This window comes from Stegostoma tigrinum, chromosome 1 (genome assembly GCF_030684315.1).
Source record: "Stegostoma tigrinum isolate sSteTig4 chromosome 1, sSteTig4.hap1, whole genome shotgun sequence".
In the NCBI taxonomy this organism is placed as follows: Eukaryota; Metazoa; Chordata; class Chondrichthyes; order Orectolobiformes; family Stegostomatidae; genus Stegostoma; species Stegostoma tigrinum.
Window position 1 is genome coordinate 107,361,514 of NC_081354.1, and position 19,027 is coordinate 107,380,540.

The 19,027-nt window shown below is 43.5% G+C and overlaps 1 protein-coding gene across 11 annotated transcripts in view; it reads right to left on the bottom strand.

The window, feature by feature from the left end:
* Positions 1 to 19,027, bottom strand: part of lnx1 (ligand of numb-protein X 1) — a 195,278-nt gene that overhangs the window by 31,000 nt on the left and 145,251 nt on the right. For all 11 annotated transcript variants that reach the window (XM_048525324.2, XM_059647800.1, XM_048525613.2 and 8 more), the window contains one exon: positions 14,811 to 14,939. In XM_048525324.2, coding sequence (XP_048381281.1) covers positions 14,811 to 14,939 — 129 coding nt within the window. The remainder of the gene's footprint in view (positions 1 to 14,810; positions 14,940 to 19,027) is intronic.

Below are 19,027 nucleotides of genomic sequence, written 5' to 3' on the forward strand. Positions count from 1 at the left end.
TGTCGTGCTGATTCGTACAGCTGCCAGGACCCAGCCAGGGAGGGCCCATTTTTGAACGACACCATGTTGCATCAATCTCACACTGTGGGAATGAAACTTGGTAAAATCTATTCCTCAGGATTAGTGGCTGTAGGACAAGTGCCTAATGTGAAAGAGAGGGCCTTGTAAAGGGAAGTGAGAGCAAAGCACGGATGGGGACAGGGTAGTGCAGGAGGGTGAACTTCAGCAGCAAAAAGCGTATGCACACACTGGGCATGGTCACCACACATTCTGGGGCTGGACAGGAGATTGGAGGCTTGTTTGGTGAAGATTCATGTAGTTGACTTGCCTGGGCACCCAGAGAAGTGCAAGATCTATGGGGTTCATGGGACAGGCTACCAAGAGGGGATCAGGGTGCTCAGGGCCTTACCAATACACATTGCCAATGCTCTGCTTGCTTATTTCAGCACTCAGGTTAACAGCACTCACTGTCACCGTCCATTGTGCTGGGACTCAGAAGGATGCAATGGGAAGGAAAATAGCTGTGACCTAACCAGAGCAGGCAACTGTTGTGAGATGTCAAGGGAGGGAACTGCAGAGTGTCTGCACTGTGTGTGTGTGTGTGTGTGTGTGTGTGTGTGTGTGTGTGTGTGTGTGAGTGTGAGAGAGAGAGAGAGAGAGAGAGAGAGAGAGAGAGAGTGTGTGTGTGTGTGTGTGTGTGTGTGTGTGTGTGTGTGTGTGTGGTGTGCGTGTCTGTCTGTGTGTCTGACTGTCTGTGTGCATATATTAGGATGGTCTGGACATGCTGAGGGTCATAGAACATAGAAAAGTACAGCACAGTACAGGCCCTTCGGCCCACGATGTTGTGCCGTGGAATATTCCTAATCCAAAAATAAAATAACCTAACCTACATTCCCCTCAATTCACTGCTGTCCATGTGCATGTCCAGCAGTCGCTTAAATGTCACTAATGACTCCGCTTTCACGACTACCACTGGTAAACTATTCCATGCGCTCACAACTCTCTGGGTGAAGAACCTCCCTCTGACATCTCCTCTATACCTTCCTCCTAACACCTTAAAACCATGACCCCTCGTGGCAGTCAATCCTGCCTGGGGAAAAGTCTCTGGCTATCGACTCTATCCATGCCTCTCATTACCTTGTACACCTCGATCAGGTCACCTCTCTTCCTCCTTCTCTCCAGAGAGAAAAGTCCGAGCTCAGTCAACCTCTCCTTGTAAGACAAGCCCTCCAGTCCAGGCAGCATCCTCGTAAACCTCCTTTGCACCCTCTCCAAAGCTTCCATATCTTTCCTATAATAGGGCGACCAGAACTGGACACAATATTCCAAGTGTGATCTCACCAGGGTTTTGTAGAGCTGCAGCATAACCTCGCGGCTCTTAAACTCGATCCCCCTGTTAATGAAAGCCAAAACACCATATGCTTTCTTAACAGCCTTATCCACTTGGGTGGCAACTTTGAGGGACCCATGCACTTGAACACCAAGATCCCGCTGTTCCTCCACACTGCCGAGAATCCTGCCTTTAATCTTATATTCAGCATTTAAGTTCGACCTTCCAAAATGCATCACTTTGCATTTATTCAGGTTGAACTCCATCTGCCATTTCTCAGCCCAGCTCTGCATTCTGTCAATGTCTCTCTGAAGCCTGCAATAGCCCTCAATACTATCAACGGCACCTCCAACCTTTGTGTCATCAGCAAACATACTAACCCACCCCTCAACTTCCTCATCCAAGTCATTTATAAAAACTACAAAGAGCAGAGGCCCAAGAACAGACCCCTGCAGGACACCACTCAGCACTGACTCCAGGCAGAATACTTACCAGCTACAACCACTCTCTGCCTCCTGTCAGCCAACCAGTTCTGAATCCAGACAGCCAAATCACCCCGTATCCCATACCTCCTGACTTTATGAATGAGCCTGCCGTGGGGACCCTTAGCAAATGCCTTGCTGAAGTCCATGTACACCACATCCATTGCGCAACCCTCGTCAACCTGTCTCGTGACCTCCTCAAAGAACTCAATAAGATTTGAGGCATGACCTGCCCCTCACAAAGCCATGCTGACACTCTTTAATCACGCTATGCTTTTCCAAATAGTCATAAATCCTATCCCTCAGAATTCTTTCCAAATCCTTGCTGACCACAGATGTAAGACTGACTGGTCTGTAATTTCCAGGGATTTCCCTATGCCCTTTCTTGAAAAGAGGAACAACATTTGCCTCCCTCCAATCTTCCGGTACAACTTCCATGGAGAGTGAGGAAGTGGAGAGTGAGGAAGCAAAGATCTTCGCCAGAGGGTTAGCAACCTAGGATAAATCTGGTCTGGCCCTGGGGACTTATCAATCCCAATGTTCGCTAAAATTTCTAGCACATCAACTTCCTCAATCTCGATCTGTTCAAGCCTGTTTTCCTGCTCCTCAAAGTTCTCATTCACAATAAGGTCCCTTTCCTTAGTGAAAACCAAAGCAAAAAACTCATTTAGGGCTTCCCCTATCTGCTCAGACTCGACGCACAAGTTCCCTACGCTATCCCTGATTGGCCCTTCCTTCTCCCTGATCATTCTCTTATTCCTCACGTATGAGTAAAATGCCTTTGGGTTCTCCCTAATCCTTCCTGCCAAGCCTTTCTCGTGCCCCCTCCTGGCTGTCCTCAGTCCACTTTTGAGCTCCTTCTGAGCAAGCCTGTAATCCTCTAAAGCTGTGCTAGACCCTTGCTTCCTCCACCTTACGTAAGCTGCCTTTTTCTTTTTGACGAGAAGCACCTCTGTTCCCGTTATCCAAGGCTCCTTAATCTTACCCCTTCTTACCTGTCTCAGAGGAACAAATTTATGCATCACTCGCAACAACTGCTCCTTAAACAGCCTCCACATGTCTGCTGTGCCCCTTCTGGGGAACAATTTCTCCCAATCTGTACTTCCCAAATCCTGCCTGATAGCGTCATAGTTTCCTTTTCCCCAGTTAAATATCTTCCCCTGGTAACTGCTCCTTTCCCTTTCCATGTCTTCTCACCAGACACATGACTAGAATGTCCTGAGAGGAGACCTCAGTACAACCCGTGTGTCCTTTAGCTGTGTGCCTCCTGGAGTATGTGCCAAGCTTCTCCAACGACCTCTGCCTTTAGTCCTGAGGACCAATGACTAGGGCAATGGTGTGAAGGTCTGTGCTCCCCTCTAGCAGACCCCAATGTGTAAAGCCTGGCTCTCACAGCAGTTGCTAACCTGTGTGCAGGCGGGTGAAACAATCATCACCTGCTTCAGGCAGTGTGACCCCCCCACACCCCCCCAAAAAGTAGCTGTACTAGCACAACCTCTAGGGAATTGAGGCCAATGCATCGAACAGACTTTCACGCTGAGTCTCCTCCTGCCTGGAGCTGTGCAGGAGCCTGGTCTCAGTGTGCCTCTGGCTGCCGGCCGTCTGGGCCGTGCAGCTGTCCCACACAGGTAGGTGCTCACCGGAATGTGGTCCCACATTTAGTAAATGGGACATTCCCACTGAGGTGTCAGGATCTCAGCTGGTGGAGCTACAGCAGGCGGGCTCGGCTGACGCTTCTTCGGAGACCCCTGAACTCCTTCACCAGCTTCCTCTGAGGCCTTCCTCGGAGGAGGAGAAGCTACACTAATAGTGGGGTGACTGCAGGAGCTGCCATGTAATGCAGTTGGTGGAACATTCATCCACCCCTTCGCCAGTCCTGCGGGAACAGGGTGTGCCACCTCAGCACCAGCCTCTCCCTCAGGAACTCCAGCTCCTTGCGGGAGAATCACAGCATCATTTTCCCCTTTCTCCGACATCTACGCACTGTGTGTATCGCTGACCAGCACAGATAAAGAATAGAACATAGAACAAGTACAGCACAGTACAGGCCCTTTGGCCCACGATGTTGTGCCGTGGAATAATCCTAATCCAAAAATAAAATAACCTAACCTACATTCCCCTCAATTCACTGCTGTCCATGTGCGTGTCCTGCAGTCGCTGAAATGTCACTAATGACTCCGCTTCCACGACTACCACTGGCAAACTATTCCATGCGCTCACAACTCTCTGGGTGAATGTCAATACTCATTCAGGGCACATGTCCCTTTTAAAGATGTGACAGGCACTGGTCCTTCAGTGGATATCTGAGAGGTGTTCCAGGAACAACGTCTGGTAAAACAGAACTGGAATCGAATGACAGGGATACCATAGCAGCAGGGTAATTAATTAACGAGGAGAGTTTGGTGAGTTACAGCTTGCTAGACCTTGATGCTAAAAACCCTCCAAAAAACTTGAACATTAACTCAAAAAAAATGCCTAAGATTCAGCCCTGAGTCTCTTTCTCATCTGCATGCAAAGTTTGTGTCATCCATTTGTCTTTCTTTGAATGTTCCTGGAGAGCTTCAGAGCAGATTAAGCCAAAACTGCTGACGTGACAAGTGTAGAAAATAGGGTAAAATGGTTAATAATGAATCCTGTCTTTGACAGCTCAGCTAGTCACATCACAAAGACTGATAGATTTTAGAACGTTAAATTACTGCAACAGCTTCCTGTAAGCTAGTAAACAGATGCACCATTTGGTACAGACCAATGTCACAGAGATCATGGGGCCGTGCACTTGAGCCAAGATTTTCAAAGGTCAATGAGGAAAGGACTGAGGAGGAGAAGCTTTTGGAATTCTACATCACCAGCCAGCCTGCTGGTTACCAGCGCCATACCAAGCCCTCCAGACCATTTCCAAGAGGGTTGTGTGAGAAAGCTGCCTGCCTGTAAGCAGTCTGAAGTCAACTGAAACAATTACCAGGCCTATTCAGCATGACAAAGTGTGGAGCTGGATGAGGCCTTCTTCCATGTTGACTGGAGTTTCCTGATCAGAGTGGAGCTCCAAGATGGCAGCTGAAACTAAGCCAGGGAGAGGAGGTGGACTTTAATGGGGAAACATCCATTGTGAGGCGCCCTTTCTCTCTGCTGGTTTCAGTAGCTCCATCTTGGGATGTCGATGTGCTGTCACTGGCAGCTCTCCTGTCTTGGGAGCTTGTCATCCTTAATTGTATAGCAAGCCCACCCACTAGTCATCAATTGTGCAACACTCCAAAAACATACATCAAGTGACTTTTCCTAACAGAGTCATAGTCTCACGCAGCAGGGAAACAGAGCCTTGGTCCAGCTTGTCCATGTTCTGGAGCTTGGGTCCCCAACTTGATCGTCACTTTTGGATCCCAATCCCAAGCAGAAAATCTGACCCTTGGACTCTACAAGGAGCCTCAACATTGCCGGACTAGGATAATGAAAACTAAACCAAACCTTTGCTGGTTATTGTCCAATAATAAATTATTGTGTTTGCGGGATGCAGAAGAAAACCACTGGTCAGTTATTCAAACACTTCCAGTTGTTGGGGCTTATACATCAAGACTAGTCATTTGGGAATGGTTTGCAAAGCTCTGGAATAGCAGTAACTGTTGGAGCCCCTTCAGAAAAGTGGGAAGAAAGTCATAGAAAATTGGAAATAAAATTAACTCATCCACATACCAAGAAAATACATACACCCACAAGCAAGAAAAATCTTCCTAGAGAATGATGTCATTGGTGTAGTTTAATACAGAAGTGCAATCCGAGCTATAAACTATATCACCAGAAAAATCTCACCGCTATCAGTATTTTTAAACACACATAACTCAACTAAAAAAGGAATATTTTCACCCTGTTAAGACAATATTGCCAATAATCTAGTTGAGCCTTCACAATGCTGCCTCTGGTAACTATGGTGCAGAGGAATGCCTATCATATAATGTCAGTCCTCGTGAGATTTGTATGTGCGAGATTAATTACATCTAAAACTGAATCATTCTCACAAATCTGACAAAGGAACTCACTGCTGATGATTGTAAATGATATAGCAAGTTTAACATCCTGAAGCAATCACTAGTGATGCATATCAGGATACTCCCACCTCTTGAACTGTTCGGGTCAGCTGGACCAATTCTGCAATTTTCACTCAACCAAAGCATCAAGGGAAGCAAGTTGTTCAATGACAGAATGGTACAATGCTGAAGGTGACCTTTCAGCGCACTGTGCCTACACCAGCTCTTTGGTGGAACTATCCAAATAGTCCCGCTGTCAGATTTGACCCGTAGCTCTGCATTTTCTCCAAATATTTGTAATTACTCCTTTGAAAGTTGTCGCTGAATCCATTTCCGCTGTGCCTTCAGGTAGTGCATTCTAGATCATCACTGATCACTTTGGAAAGAAGAAAGGTTTCTTCTGTCCCTTCTGGTTCTTTTGTAATTTACACTGAATCTGTTCTCTCTGATTAATGTGAGAAGTTACACAACACCAGGTTATAGACCAACAAGTTTATTTGATATCACGAGCTTCTGGAGCGTTGTTCGTTCATCAGGTGTCATGCAGAAAAGCACACAAACACAGAATGTAGACCCAGTGAGATCAATACATCATACAAACAGTGAGAGTGGAGCATCAATAGGCTGAATAATAAGACCCTGCCCTTTTACACCACTTACAGCACTTCCTGCAACCATATTTTGAATTACTAAATTAAATTTCCCTTAACCTTCTCTGTGCTAGCAATAACTCTGACGTCTCCAGTCTCCGAAAATAAAAGTCCGGTGATTACAGATACCATTCTTAAAAATCCCGTTGGTACCCTTCCCAAGGCCTCAATGTAGTAAACTGTGATATCCAGAATTGGACATAATAGTCCAGCTCAAGTCTAACTAGTGTTTCAAGAAATTTAGCACAGTTTCCTGTTTTTGTATACTTTATCTCTTAATAAAAACAAGATCCTGTATGACTTTTTCCAAACAACCTTTTCAACTTGTCTTGTCAGTTTCAGAGATTTGTCACTCTGTTCCCGTAACCCTTTAAAACTGTATGATTTTACAGTTTATATTGCCCTCACCTATATCACCTGCCCAAATGTATTCTGTGCTTTTCAGCTGCTGACTGCCCATTTCACCGGCCTGCGTCCTCCTCAGTTACTATCCTCCTTACTCTTCACTATATTTCCTAGCTTCATGTCCTCTCAAAATTTGAACTTGGACCCTCTGTAATCAAATCGTTAGAATGCAGATGAAAAAGAAGCGTCCAACATAAAAATGAAATTCACCCAATTTTAAAGCTGGAACATAAAGGATTGACGAGTGTACAGCTGGAGGAGGGGGCATGGGACATGTCCTTAGAAAGGCAAGAAGGAATTATGATCCTGTGGCATCAGATTTTATGATTTTTATTGCATTTTGACTGATGCTTCTACCCCTGACAGATGCTGTCTATGCATCAGTTGTTTTTGTTGGGAACCCTTATATTTTTGTTTCTGTTTGCTACCCATGTTAAACATTGCAATTTTTAGTGGCTAGCTCAGTGGTGTGGATGGCTGGTTTGTGATGCAGAGTGATGCTAACAGTGCCGGTTCAATTCCAGCCCTGGCTGAGATTATCATCAAGGGAACCCCTTCTCAATCTTGCCCCTTGCCTGAGGCATGAGTAACACTCACGTTAAATTCACCGCCAGCCATCAGGCCCATGCTCCTCCAGCACTATGGTGAGTCCTGATGAAGGGTCCCAACTGAAACATCAACTTTCCTGCTTCTCTGATGCTGTCTGACCTGCTGTGTTCCTCCAGCTCCACACTGTGTTGACTCTGACTCCAGCATCTGCAGTTCTTCCTATCTTAAAGGGCATCGGTTTAAGGTGAGAGGGGCAAGTTATAAAACAGACCTAAGGGGCAACTTTTTCACACAGCGGGTGGTGAGTGTATGGAATGAAGTTCCGGAGGAAGTGGTGAAGGCTGGTATGAATTCAACATTTAATAAGGTACCTGGATGGGTATATGAATTGAAAGGGTTTAGAGGATTCAGGCCAAATGCTAGCAATGAGACTAGAGATAGAGAGGATACCTGGTCGGCATGGATGAGTTGAATCAAAAGGATCTGTTTCCATGTTGTATATCTCTATGACTCTAAGATGAATGTTTCACACCATAGAACCATTCCTACCCTTGAGCTATATGCTAATTTCAAAGTAGACATGTTTAATATGTGTTATGAATATGCAATAGGGACAGTTCATAGTGCCACGCCAAACAAAAAAAACCCTCAAAATTCCAACATCAGAAGATGAACTAACAATTATTTTTGTTTTAGTTCCACAAGCTGTAGCCATTCTTAACTATTTAATTAAACCTAATTAGTGTTCTGTTTCCGAGATAACAAGGTGTAGAGCTGGATGAACACAGCAGGCCAATCAGCATCAGAGGAGCAGGAAGGCTGGCATTTTGGGCCTAGACCCGGTCTAGGCTCGAAATGTCAGTTTTCCTGCTCCTCTGATGCTGCTTGGCCTGCTGTGTTCATCCAGCTCTACACCTGGTTATCTCGGATTCCCCAGCATCTGCTGTTCCTATTATCTCTAGTGATCAGTTTCTATTCAATTCTGTGCTATGAACAGATTTCATTGAGAGACTGAGTTTAGATTGCCCAAACACATTTCACGCAAGTTCCTCACAGCCCAGGGAAATAAAAATCTGTCACCGTACTGAAACAACAGTCACTGCAATAAAGTCTGTTTCTATCTGAATGTCTTTCTGGCTGATGTTATACTCTGAATTTTTGTTCTTGTGTCAGGACAATTCCTAGCTCTGCAAATCCGTCACGGGAACAAGTGTCCCAAATTGTTGGATGTTTACTCGGTCATGGTGGGTGTAGGTGAGTTGGCTGGGGGGGGGGGGGGGGGGGGGGTGGTGTGATCCTGGTGGGAGAAGCTGCAAACAATGCTGCTACTGCTGGCTCGGGGGGCAAGAGTTGGGGGGTGGGGGGGGGGCAACTAGGCAGAAGGCCTGTCTCAGTGTGTCACTTTGTTGAAGCGATGATAAAAACAAGTGAAAATCAGAACAACCTGGGGCAGATGTACTTTAACTTGTGCAACTGCCGACATAAACCATGCCATGTAAATTACACCCTGCCCTCACTCACCATCCTGTGAAAATGATGGGTTCTGTGCTTGGACAGCCAGGCATCTGCCACTGTTTTCATAATGACTGATAGGCTCTCTAACTTTACAAAAAAATTGCAGGCCCATGCCTTTAAAATGAGAACTGGCACTTTGGTTGTTAAGATTCTGACCTGCTCACAAAAAAAAAGTGAAAATATGAAGGCTTGGGCCAAATATTAACCTTCCAACCTGTTTGGATAAAACCTATCAGCTCTGTACTTGTTGTATGTGTCAATATGAAATGAGTTGAATAGTTTCAATTCAAGAGGAGGCAGCAACATAACGGTAAAGTTAATAGATTAGTAATCTACAGGCTGAAGTGAATGAATTTGGAATGTGATTCTTGAATCTGGTGAAACTTGAATTCAATTAGTAAATCTGGAATTGAAAGCTAGGCTTAGGCAGTCGTGATCAGGAAACTATCATTACTTGTTGTAAAATTCCATCTGATTCACTGAAGTCTTTTACAGAAGGAAATCCACCTTCATTAGTTGGTCTGGCCTACATGTGGTATCAGACAGCAGCAATGTAATCAATATGAACTTCTCCAATTAGGAACAGATAACAAATGCTGGCTCTCCTAGTGATACCCACATCCCATAAGAGAATTAATGGGCGCCACGGTGGCTCAGTGGTTAGCCCTGCTGCCTCACAGCACCAGGGACGTGGGTTTAATTCCACCCTCGGGTGACTGTCTGTGTGGAGTTTGCATATTCTGCCTGTGTCTGCGTGGGTTTCCTCCCACAGTCCAAAGATGTGCAGGCTAGGTGGATTAGCCATGCTAAATTGCTCATAGGTGGGTTTAGGGGGATGGGTCTGGGTGGGATGCTCTGAGGGTTGGTGTGGGTTTGTTGGGCCAAAAGGTCCCGTCTACACACTGTGGGGATTCTAAATTCTAAATGTGAAAAAAAAATTACTCAGTGCACAGCTCAAACTGTCCACAACTTTGTTGCAATCTGCATCAATAGAACTACAGAGATGGCAAATAAAGGAAATTCCATGCTAGAAAAATGACTCCTACTGGTAACTGAAGATGTAGTTAAAGTATATTTAGGAGTGATGTTAAGTTTGGAGGCTCAGTTCAATATCTAGTTAGTTATTGTCGTGTCAGCCTAAATCACGTACTCATTTTAGGGGAACATGAACCCATAAGCATGTGACTCCAAATCAAGGCTGACATTGCTGTCTTGCGAACAAAACAAAGTGCTGGAGAAATTCAGCGAGTTTGGCAGCATCTGATGAGAGAAAAACAATTAATGTTTGGAGTCCAGTGATGAAGGGTATTTGTTTTAACGCTATATGCCTCTGCAAATGCTCAGACTTACCATGTACTCAAAATCAAAAGGTTGGACATTTTCCCCAGGTGACAGCATTCAAGTTGGTGCCCATTTTAAAAAGTCAGTGTTTTAGAAGTTTTCATGATTTAGCACCTCAATGCAGATATTACTCAGCATTAACTATTTTATCATCACCAGTATCTAACAGAATGGAAATGCGAATATCATTTTGTAAACATTCAACTGAAAGCTGAATAATCACTGATAAAATCCAGGCTCAAAGCAGACATTGTTTATCCTGAAATACATCCGAGTACACTCAGCTACTCTTCACTGACATTTTTATATCACTGTCTAAGTCACTTTCCGGCAACTCTAACCTCTGTAAGTACTTTTTTGCGATAGACATCAGCTTTAACTGACCTCCTTGTTCTCTATGAGATAAATATTTGCAGATATTTAGTCTATCAAGCACTTCATTACAGTATCAGCCCCTGGTTGTGTCGCATTTGGTTGGAAGCACAGCAAACACAGAACTAAAATCCCTTTACAGATTTCCTAATTAAAATTAAATTTAGCAGCCTTTTTCTTTGCCTTTTGTTTTAATTGGGGGTTATTCTGTTGTGAATGAAGTATAATTTTTCCAATGCCTCTTACAGAAACAATGCAGCCCACAGGAGAATTGCATAATCGAAACAAAACCATCTGGGGAAATAGACATATATTACTCCCAAGGGTTTGCAGAGATTTTCATACAACTCAAAGAAGGCATTCCAGGAAAATAAAGCTCAGTCATTAGAGAGACTCCTCCCAGGACCTGCTATTGCTACTCAATAATGACTAATTTTGTGGGAGAAACCAAACATAATTTAGTCTTAAGATGCTCAAATTAAGGGTTTGGATCTCTATTAGTTTGTAGCAAAGCAGACTATGAATTCAGAAATCTATTCTGCTTTTTGAAGTGACAACTGGACATAAATCACTAATCTAACTTTATCCATACCCTCTTCAGGGGCATGTTTTTCTCTCGTTGCCATTGAAATAACTGCACAAAGACCAATACCCTTCCCTAAGCCACACTTTATTTGCACATGCATAGGACAAGGCACTGACCCAGCTAATACAGAGCTGGCTCCTCAAATGAACAGGGTGTCTTTCACTCCTGTTTCTATCTGTCAGCCAGGGCTCTCTGATTGGACAGCATTAACAGCCCCAATCAGGGAACTCATATTCTATGAGATCCACCTGGCAGACATTGTTTCAATCACTGCACTGTCCAAGTTGCTTTTTCCTTTTATTCAAAGTCACAAAACTGTGTGCCATTGTATCAAACATCTCTCCAAAGTCCACGTACACCACATCAACCCTCTGTTACCTCATCAAAACAAAAGTTAGCTAAAAACATAATTTTCCTTCATGAAACCCTTGCTGGCTCTCCCTGATTAACTTTTGACATAATTTGAGCCTGTGATATAATTCTTTCCCAAATTATTGTTTCTATAAGTTTCTCTTCAGGAGAAGTTAGTCTGACTGGTCTGTAATTGTTAGAATTATCTTTACAACCATTTTGAACGAGGACATAATTGCAATCTTCCAGTCCTCTGGCGTCATCTGAGTCTCAGGACGATCGACAGATTATTGCTATTGCCTCAGTAATTTCCACTCTCCTTTCCTTTAGTATTCTTAGATGTGTCCCAGCTTGTTCAAGTGCCTTGTCAAATCTAAGCAGCAAGAGTTTGGCCAATTTTCCTTCTTTAAAGGGTAAGATTTGCTTCTTAGTAAAAACGGATACAAAATATTCATTCAAAATCTTTGCGCTGCTCCCTACCTCCTTTTGTAAATCTCCATTTTGGTCCCTAATCAGACCTTCTCCTTCTTTCACTATCTGACTATTTGGGTGCCTGTAGAAATCCTGGAGACTCCCTCTTTTGTCAACAGCCACTCTTAAACACATACAAACCAGGAGCAGATCTAGGCCATGCAGCCCTTCAAGCTGCTACATTATTTAATAAGATCATGGCTGATCTGCTTGTGCTTCCAAATTCAACATTCCCATCTACCCAGACTACCACCGAGTCCCCTGTTCAACAAGAATTTATTCACCTCTGTCTTAAAACCATTCATTGACACTTCCCCCACTGTCTTCTGAGGCAGAGAGTTCCGAAGTCTCTCAACTCACTAAAAAAAAGACGACTTCTCTGTCCTAAAAGGACGGTCCTAATCTGGAAACTTTCTCTTCTGGATCTGAAAGCACTCATGAGAGTAAACATCCTTTACGTATTCAACCTGTCGAGGCTATTGCAAACTTTACCAAAATCCCCACATTTTGCTAGACTGCAGTGAAAACAAGCTCAGTCTGTCCAATCTTTTCCCATAAGACAACATGCTCGATACAGGTCTCAATCTGGTAAACCTCCTGTGGTTCACCTCCAAAACAATTACATCCCTCTTTGAACACAGAGCCTGAAACTGTGCTCAGTACAGGACACATGGTCTAACCACTACATTGTATGCTTGGTGTGGAGGTGCTGGTGTTGGACTGCGGCGGGCAAAGTCAAAAATCACACCACACCAGGCTACGGCCCAACAGGTTTATTTGGAAACACAAGCTTTTGAAACCTCGCTCCTTCTTCAAGTGTAAGTGAGAGAGCTGACATCTGACACAGAATTTAGAAGTAAAAGATTAAAGGGTCATGGAACTGATGCAAATGTATTGAACAAACCCAAGGTGGCTGTTAAATCTTTATTCAGTTAGAAAGGAGATTCAGGTTTCGATTGATTAATATGCAAATCCCAGAATTTCTTGCAAGTCACTGCCCCGAGATAAGCAAGGGTTTTATCAGTATACCAGAGGTGACATCTCAGGTCAGAAAATGCATTTTAGGTATCAGGCCTTGTTTAAATGCTGCCTGTGTTTTAACTTGGAGTCAGTCTGGTTTTAATTCCAAAGTAGGAATGTATAAAATGCCTCATTGACTGACTGTCTCCAAATTTTGAGCATTTTGGACAGAATAGCCTCTGAACTTCGGGTAAGCGTCCTCTACACGACAACGCAGAGTCGCCGAGCAGAAACTGATAGCTAAGTCCCTTACTCAAGAAGATGGCCTCAACTTGGCTTCATGTGGTGCTACATGTGACTCCATCGCACTGTTCTGTATGTGTAAAATCGTCCTTACTGTCGTGCTTTAACACCATCACCTTGACAAATCGTTATGACCTCTCTGCCTTAATTAGTTTACACCATTTTGGGATTACTTATTACTTTGATTAGATTCTCGGCATGTGACTCTTATACCTAGCATGTTATTCCAGCCATCTGGTTCGTCTCCAGCATCACCTTATTTTTAAATTTTTGTAATTATCCCTCTGCCTCATTTAATCCGATTATAGGTCATCCCTTCGCTTGTTATTCAGCTGTTGACACTTCCCTCACACCATCTGGTACTTTTGATCACCTGCAGGGACTTATTATTTGGCACTCCACTTTTGATCTCTCTGCCCTTGATCTCTCGCTCTCTGTCTAAATATTCTGTGTCTGTGTGCTTCACTCTCACTTCACCAGACAATGGAGCAGCGCTCTGAAAGCTTGAGATTTCCAGTAAACCTGTTGGACTATAAGCAGTTGTCATGTGACTTCTGATGCTACTTAATATTAGCCAACCAAGCTCCTATCCACACTAGTGTATTACCTTCTATGCCAATAGCTCCAACATCGCACAGATGAAATATACTGGGCCAGTGATGATGCAAGATGTCCTTAACAGCATTTTTCTTTCATGGAATGTGGGTATTGCAGGGCTAGCATTTGTTGCCCATTTCAAACTGCCTTTTAATAGAGTGTTTTGATAGGGCATTTCGGGGGACATAGTAAGAATCAACACATTGCTGTGGGTCTAGAGTTGCATGTGCACCAAACTGGGTATTGATGGCAGATTTCTATAAAACATTAGTGAATCAGCTGGACTTTTATGACAATCTAGGATAATCACCATGGTCAGCATTACTGAAATTTTCAATTGTTGATTGTATTAATTCAATTCCAGCAGCTATTGTGCTGGGATTTGAATACTTCTTCCCTAAACTTTGGCTTGGATCTCTGAATGATTGGTCTATTGACATTACGAGTGCACAGTTATGTATCCGGAATAACGTTTGACACTATCAGCCGAGGATAGTGTACTACCTGGGCAGCTCGTAAGGAGAAAACTATTTGACCTTCCTGGAACAGAGCCTCTAGGGTTCTCTATCAACTGATTTAAATGGAAGGCCAGGCTCTGTTACAGATGTGCAATCCTGCCCCAAGAGTGTTATCCGCATCCTGCCAAACATGGCTTTATCACCCAACAGTAAAGAAAGGAAATCTGTTCCTTTCTCCCAGCTGGTATTAGTTCCAGTCTCTAAGAAATTAAAAGCATTAGTAATGCTTTCTTCTCAATACATTAACTACTTGATTTGATGATGCAAGACACATTTCAGTTGTCGTTATACATTATAATAACAAGTCAATTCAATGATTCCAACATTACCAGGATGTGCTGTAGGATATCCTTGCCCTTACCTTGTTGTGCATGTTTCGTACTGCAGGGCTGATTTGAATGCTGCCATTCCAAGCACTTTCTTGCAAGATATCAGGGGTCTGTTCCCTGGTCTTTCGCGACACAACAAAATGTACTCGATCGTCACTCACCTAAATTATAAAGTATAAATGCAAGTCAAATGGAATGGGAATTAGCGAACAAATTCCACACTAAACTTTCCACTTGAAGCGACTTCAAGTTGGGAAACAGAACCCCCCAAACATCGCTGTAAAATGGGATTGCCTGAGTTCTATTTACATATGTAAAAATTAAAATATATTAGTCCTTTCATACTGCCAAAAGCTAATTTATTGTGATATTTCACTTCTAAAACTCGATGCAACTTGGCAGTTTACTGCTGTTTCCACAGTTGGAAGTCAGCCCAAACTATTTGATTGCTAATTGATAAAAGCCAAAATAATTGAACTGTCCTGAAACTGTTGTATTGATTTAAAAAATATTCATTTGAAAACCAATGCCAAAAATTATTCAGAGGTCGGGCAAGATAGCTAGGACCTCACAAGAAAACAAAAAATATATGTGTAAAGAGTCTGAATATATGAAACATCTACAGTTTTAATCAGAAATCAGTGAAACTATCTTTTATACGTCTTTTGAACAATTTGTTAGGTGAGATGCTTCTGAAAAAAAAATCATTAAACTTGATGTTTTAAAATACTGCACATTATAAATTATGCTTTAAAATTTCAGTTGTTAACTTTCAAAAGGATTTTGTCTGCTTCAGTATATCAATTACCAACAAATCCCCAATTTCTAAAGCACCTTTCTGAAGTAATCCATTCTAACCTTTTAAATAGATCCTTATGGCTCAGACAAATGAACTACTGCTGAGTAATGTAACAAGAGTATAATAAAATTGAAATGATGGCTGGACTCAGGAGTTGTAAAGCAGATCCATGACAGGGCAGTGATTTCCTATGTCGTCTACTTATTTGAGTAGAGGTGGGTAAAAGTTAACAACTTTGACAATTTGAGTTTTTTTTTTAAACATTGCAGCCTACCTTAATATGTCAACTAAACAAAATTGCAAACAACAAGAAATATGGAATTGTGTAGATTAATGTGTGGATGTGGGCAGTGTGTGTTTATATTGCAAAGCCAATCTCAATAATTAAACTTACAGCATCTGCTTTGAGTCTGCTTAGTATCAAAATTTTCAGAGGTTTTCCTTTTCGAGAATAGTTGACTGGTTTGGAATAGTTTAATATGAAGGTTCAGATAGCTGTTACAAACAACAGTCCTGAAGATTAAGTTTGATTATTATGCAATTTGCCTAATTAAGGAGCCACTTTATAATTCGCCATATAAGTTTCCTGCATGACAGACAAATGAAGGAAATAAAAACCCATGGATCACCAAACAAAGTGGCATGCTGAATCCAAAAAATGGCTCAGGAAAAACACAGAGGGTGATGGCTGATGGCTGTTTGTAACTGGAAGACTGTTTCTTGTGGCATTTCACAGGGCTCGGTGCTGGGGCCATTGCAGTTTATGATATACATTAATAGTATGGACTTAGGTGAAGGGGGTATGATCACTTGCAGATGACACAGTTTGAGGTAAACAGCAAGGAGGATATCAACAGACAATACAGTGTGGAGCTGGAGGAACACAGCAGGCCAGGCAGCATCAAATGAGCAGGAAAAGTCGACGTTTCGGGTTGGGACCCTTCTTCAGAAATGGGGGAGGGGAATGGAGCTCAGAAATAAATAAAGAGAGAAGGGGTGGGGCTGGGGAAGGTAGGTGGGATGGTGATCGGTGAGTGCAGGTAGGCAGTGGTGGGGATTGGTCAGTGAGGTGGGAAGAGCAGACAGGTAGGAGAGAAGATGCACAGGTTGTGTCGGGTTGGGGAGGCGGGGATGAGAGCGAGGGTTGGTCATGGGATGAGGCCGGGAGATTTTAAAGCTGGTGAATTCTATGTTGAGGCCATTGGGCTGTAGGCTCCTGAGGTGGAATATGAGGTGCTGCTCCCCCAGTTTCTCATTGTGGTCTCATTGTGACACTAGAGGAGGCCCAGGATGGGCATGCTTCGCTACTGGAAGGTGTTGTCATTTAAGCGCAGATGCTGTATGAAGTGGTCTCTGAGTCTACGCTTGGTCTCACCGGTGTAGGGGAGGCCACATCGGGAGCAGTGGATACAGTAGACCAAGTTGACGGATGTGCAGGTGAACCCCTGTCTGATATGGAAGGCCACCTACATTCCCCAGCCCCACACCTCCTCTCCGTATTTATTTCTGAGCTCCCTTCCCGCTCACCATTTCCCCAAAGTTCCTCAGATGTTGCCTGGCTTGCTGTCTTCCTCCAGCTCCACACTGTATTATCTCTGACTACAGCATCCACAGTTCTCACTATCTCAAAAGGATATTAACAGACTGGTCAGAGAGGTAGTGCACTGATAAATGGAACTCAATGCAGAGACGTGTGAGGCAATGTACTTGGGGAGGCTAACAAGGCAAAGGATTTCACTCTGAATCGTAGGACCTTGCAAAGTATTGAACATCAGAGGGACCTTGGTGTGCATATCCATTGATCCCTGATGGTAGCAGAGCAGGTAGATAATGTAGTTAAGAATGTCATTTGGAAAACATGCCTTTTTTAGCTGAGGCACAGAATACAAGAGCAAGTTAGTTATGCAGGAACTGTAAAAAACGCTGGCAGGGTTAAAACTGGAGTAACTGTGTACAGTCCCGGTCACCACATTACAGGCTGTGGTTGCACTAAGAAGAGTATAGAGAACATTTGCCAGGATGCTTACTGGGCTGGAGGGTTTGAATTACAAGGAAAGGCTTGTGTTGTTTTCGCAGTAAACGTTTAGCTGGGACCTGATGAAGGCACCTCTGTTTTTATTAGTGCAGAATTCAACAACCGGTGAACAAGGATTTAAGATATAAAGTAGAAAACTAAGAGGAGAGTTGTGGAAATTATTTTCATTCAGACGGGTGTGGGAGTCTGAAACTTACTGCCTGAAAGAATTGTTGAGACAGAAACTCAATATTTAAGGAGTATTTTGATATTTACCCGTGTTGCCACAGCCTCCAGCACAAGGAGCCAAAAGCTGGAAATATGGGATTAGTGCAATTAGATCCTTGTCAATCAGTGCGAGCACAATAGGCATTTAGAACACAAAGAAGGCTATTCAACTTGTAAGTTGATAAAAACTCCAAAAGCTCATCCAAACAAGATGTGCAATGTACCCCGAATGTCTACATTCTACAACAGCAAGTAACTATTTCAATGTTATCTATCTCCACTAATGACTGTCATTCCTGCAGGTTTGTATGGTTTTATGTGACAAGCCAACGATTTACTGCTGTTTTGATCATGTTTAGTAGGCCACTCCAACTAGTGCTCCACTGCTCTTTCATTTATTTTTCATTTCCTGCTCTTTTTTCCCAGCTTTTTGATATTCTCCCCCTCTTGGCGTTCACCTTCCTCACAGAAGGCCTCAGCCTAGTCTCTCGATTGCTCATGACGAGTCCCAGCTTGGTCTCTCGGCAGCTCATGGTGGTGTCTCAACTGGGTGTGCAGGTGGATCATGCCCTGGCATGTTCCTGAGGCACTGGGAGAGAGCAGCAAAGCAGCAGTTCCAGCAGCAGTAATGAGATAACAAGCTTTTGTGCTCCTAAGATGCTGCTTGGCCTGCTGCGTTCATCCAGCTCCACACTTTGTTATCTCGGATTCTCCAGTATCTGCAGTTCCTACTATCTCTGATACAATTTTAACCTCACCACAAAGCCTCTTCCAGGGATGCCTAACTTGAAGAAGTTACCCTCCTCCCTCTGGACAAACCCCAGGGGATCTCTCTCCCATTGTAACTCTCGTCTCCACCTATCTTCTCCTCTATGCACCTTTGATCCACCTCCCCCTCTCTCCCGATTTATTTCAGAACCCTCTCCCCATCCCCCTTTTCTGGTGAAGGGTCTAGGCCTGAAATGTCAACTTTTGTGCTCCTGAGATGCTGCTTGGCCTGCTGCGTTCATCCAGCTCCACACTTGTTATTTTGGATTCTCCAGCATCTGCTGTTTCTATTATATCTGCAGTAACGAGAACAGACAGGTTCCCAGAGGTCTCTGGACAGCAAGATAAGCAGAGGGCTTATCAAAGACTGTTGACCTTTTAATTTATTCCATTATTTTCCTAGTTTAAACTAAGATGTAAACTATTACCATTTTTCCTAC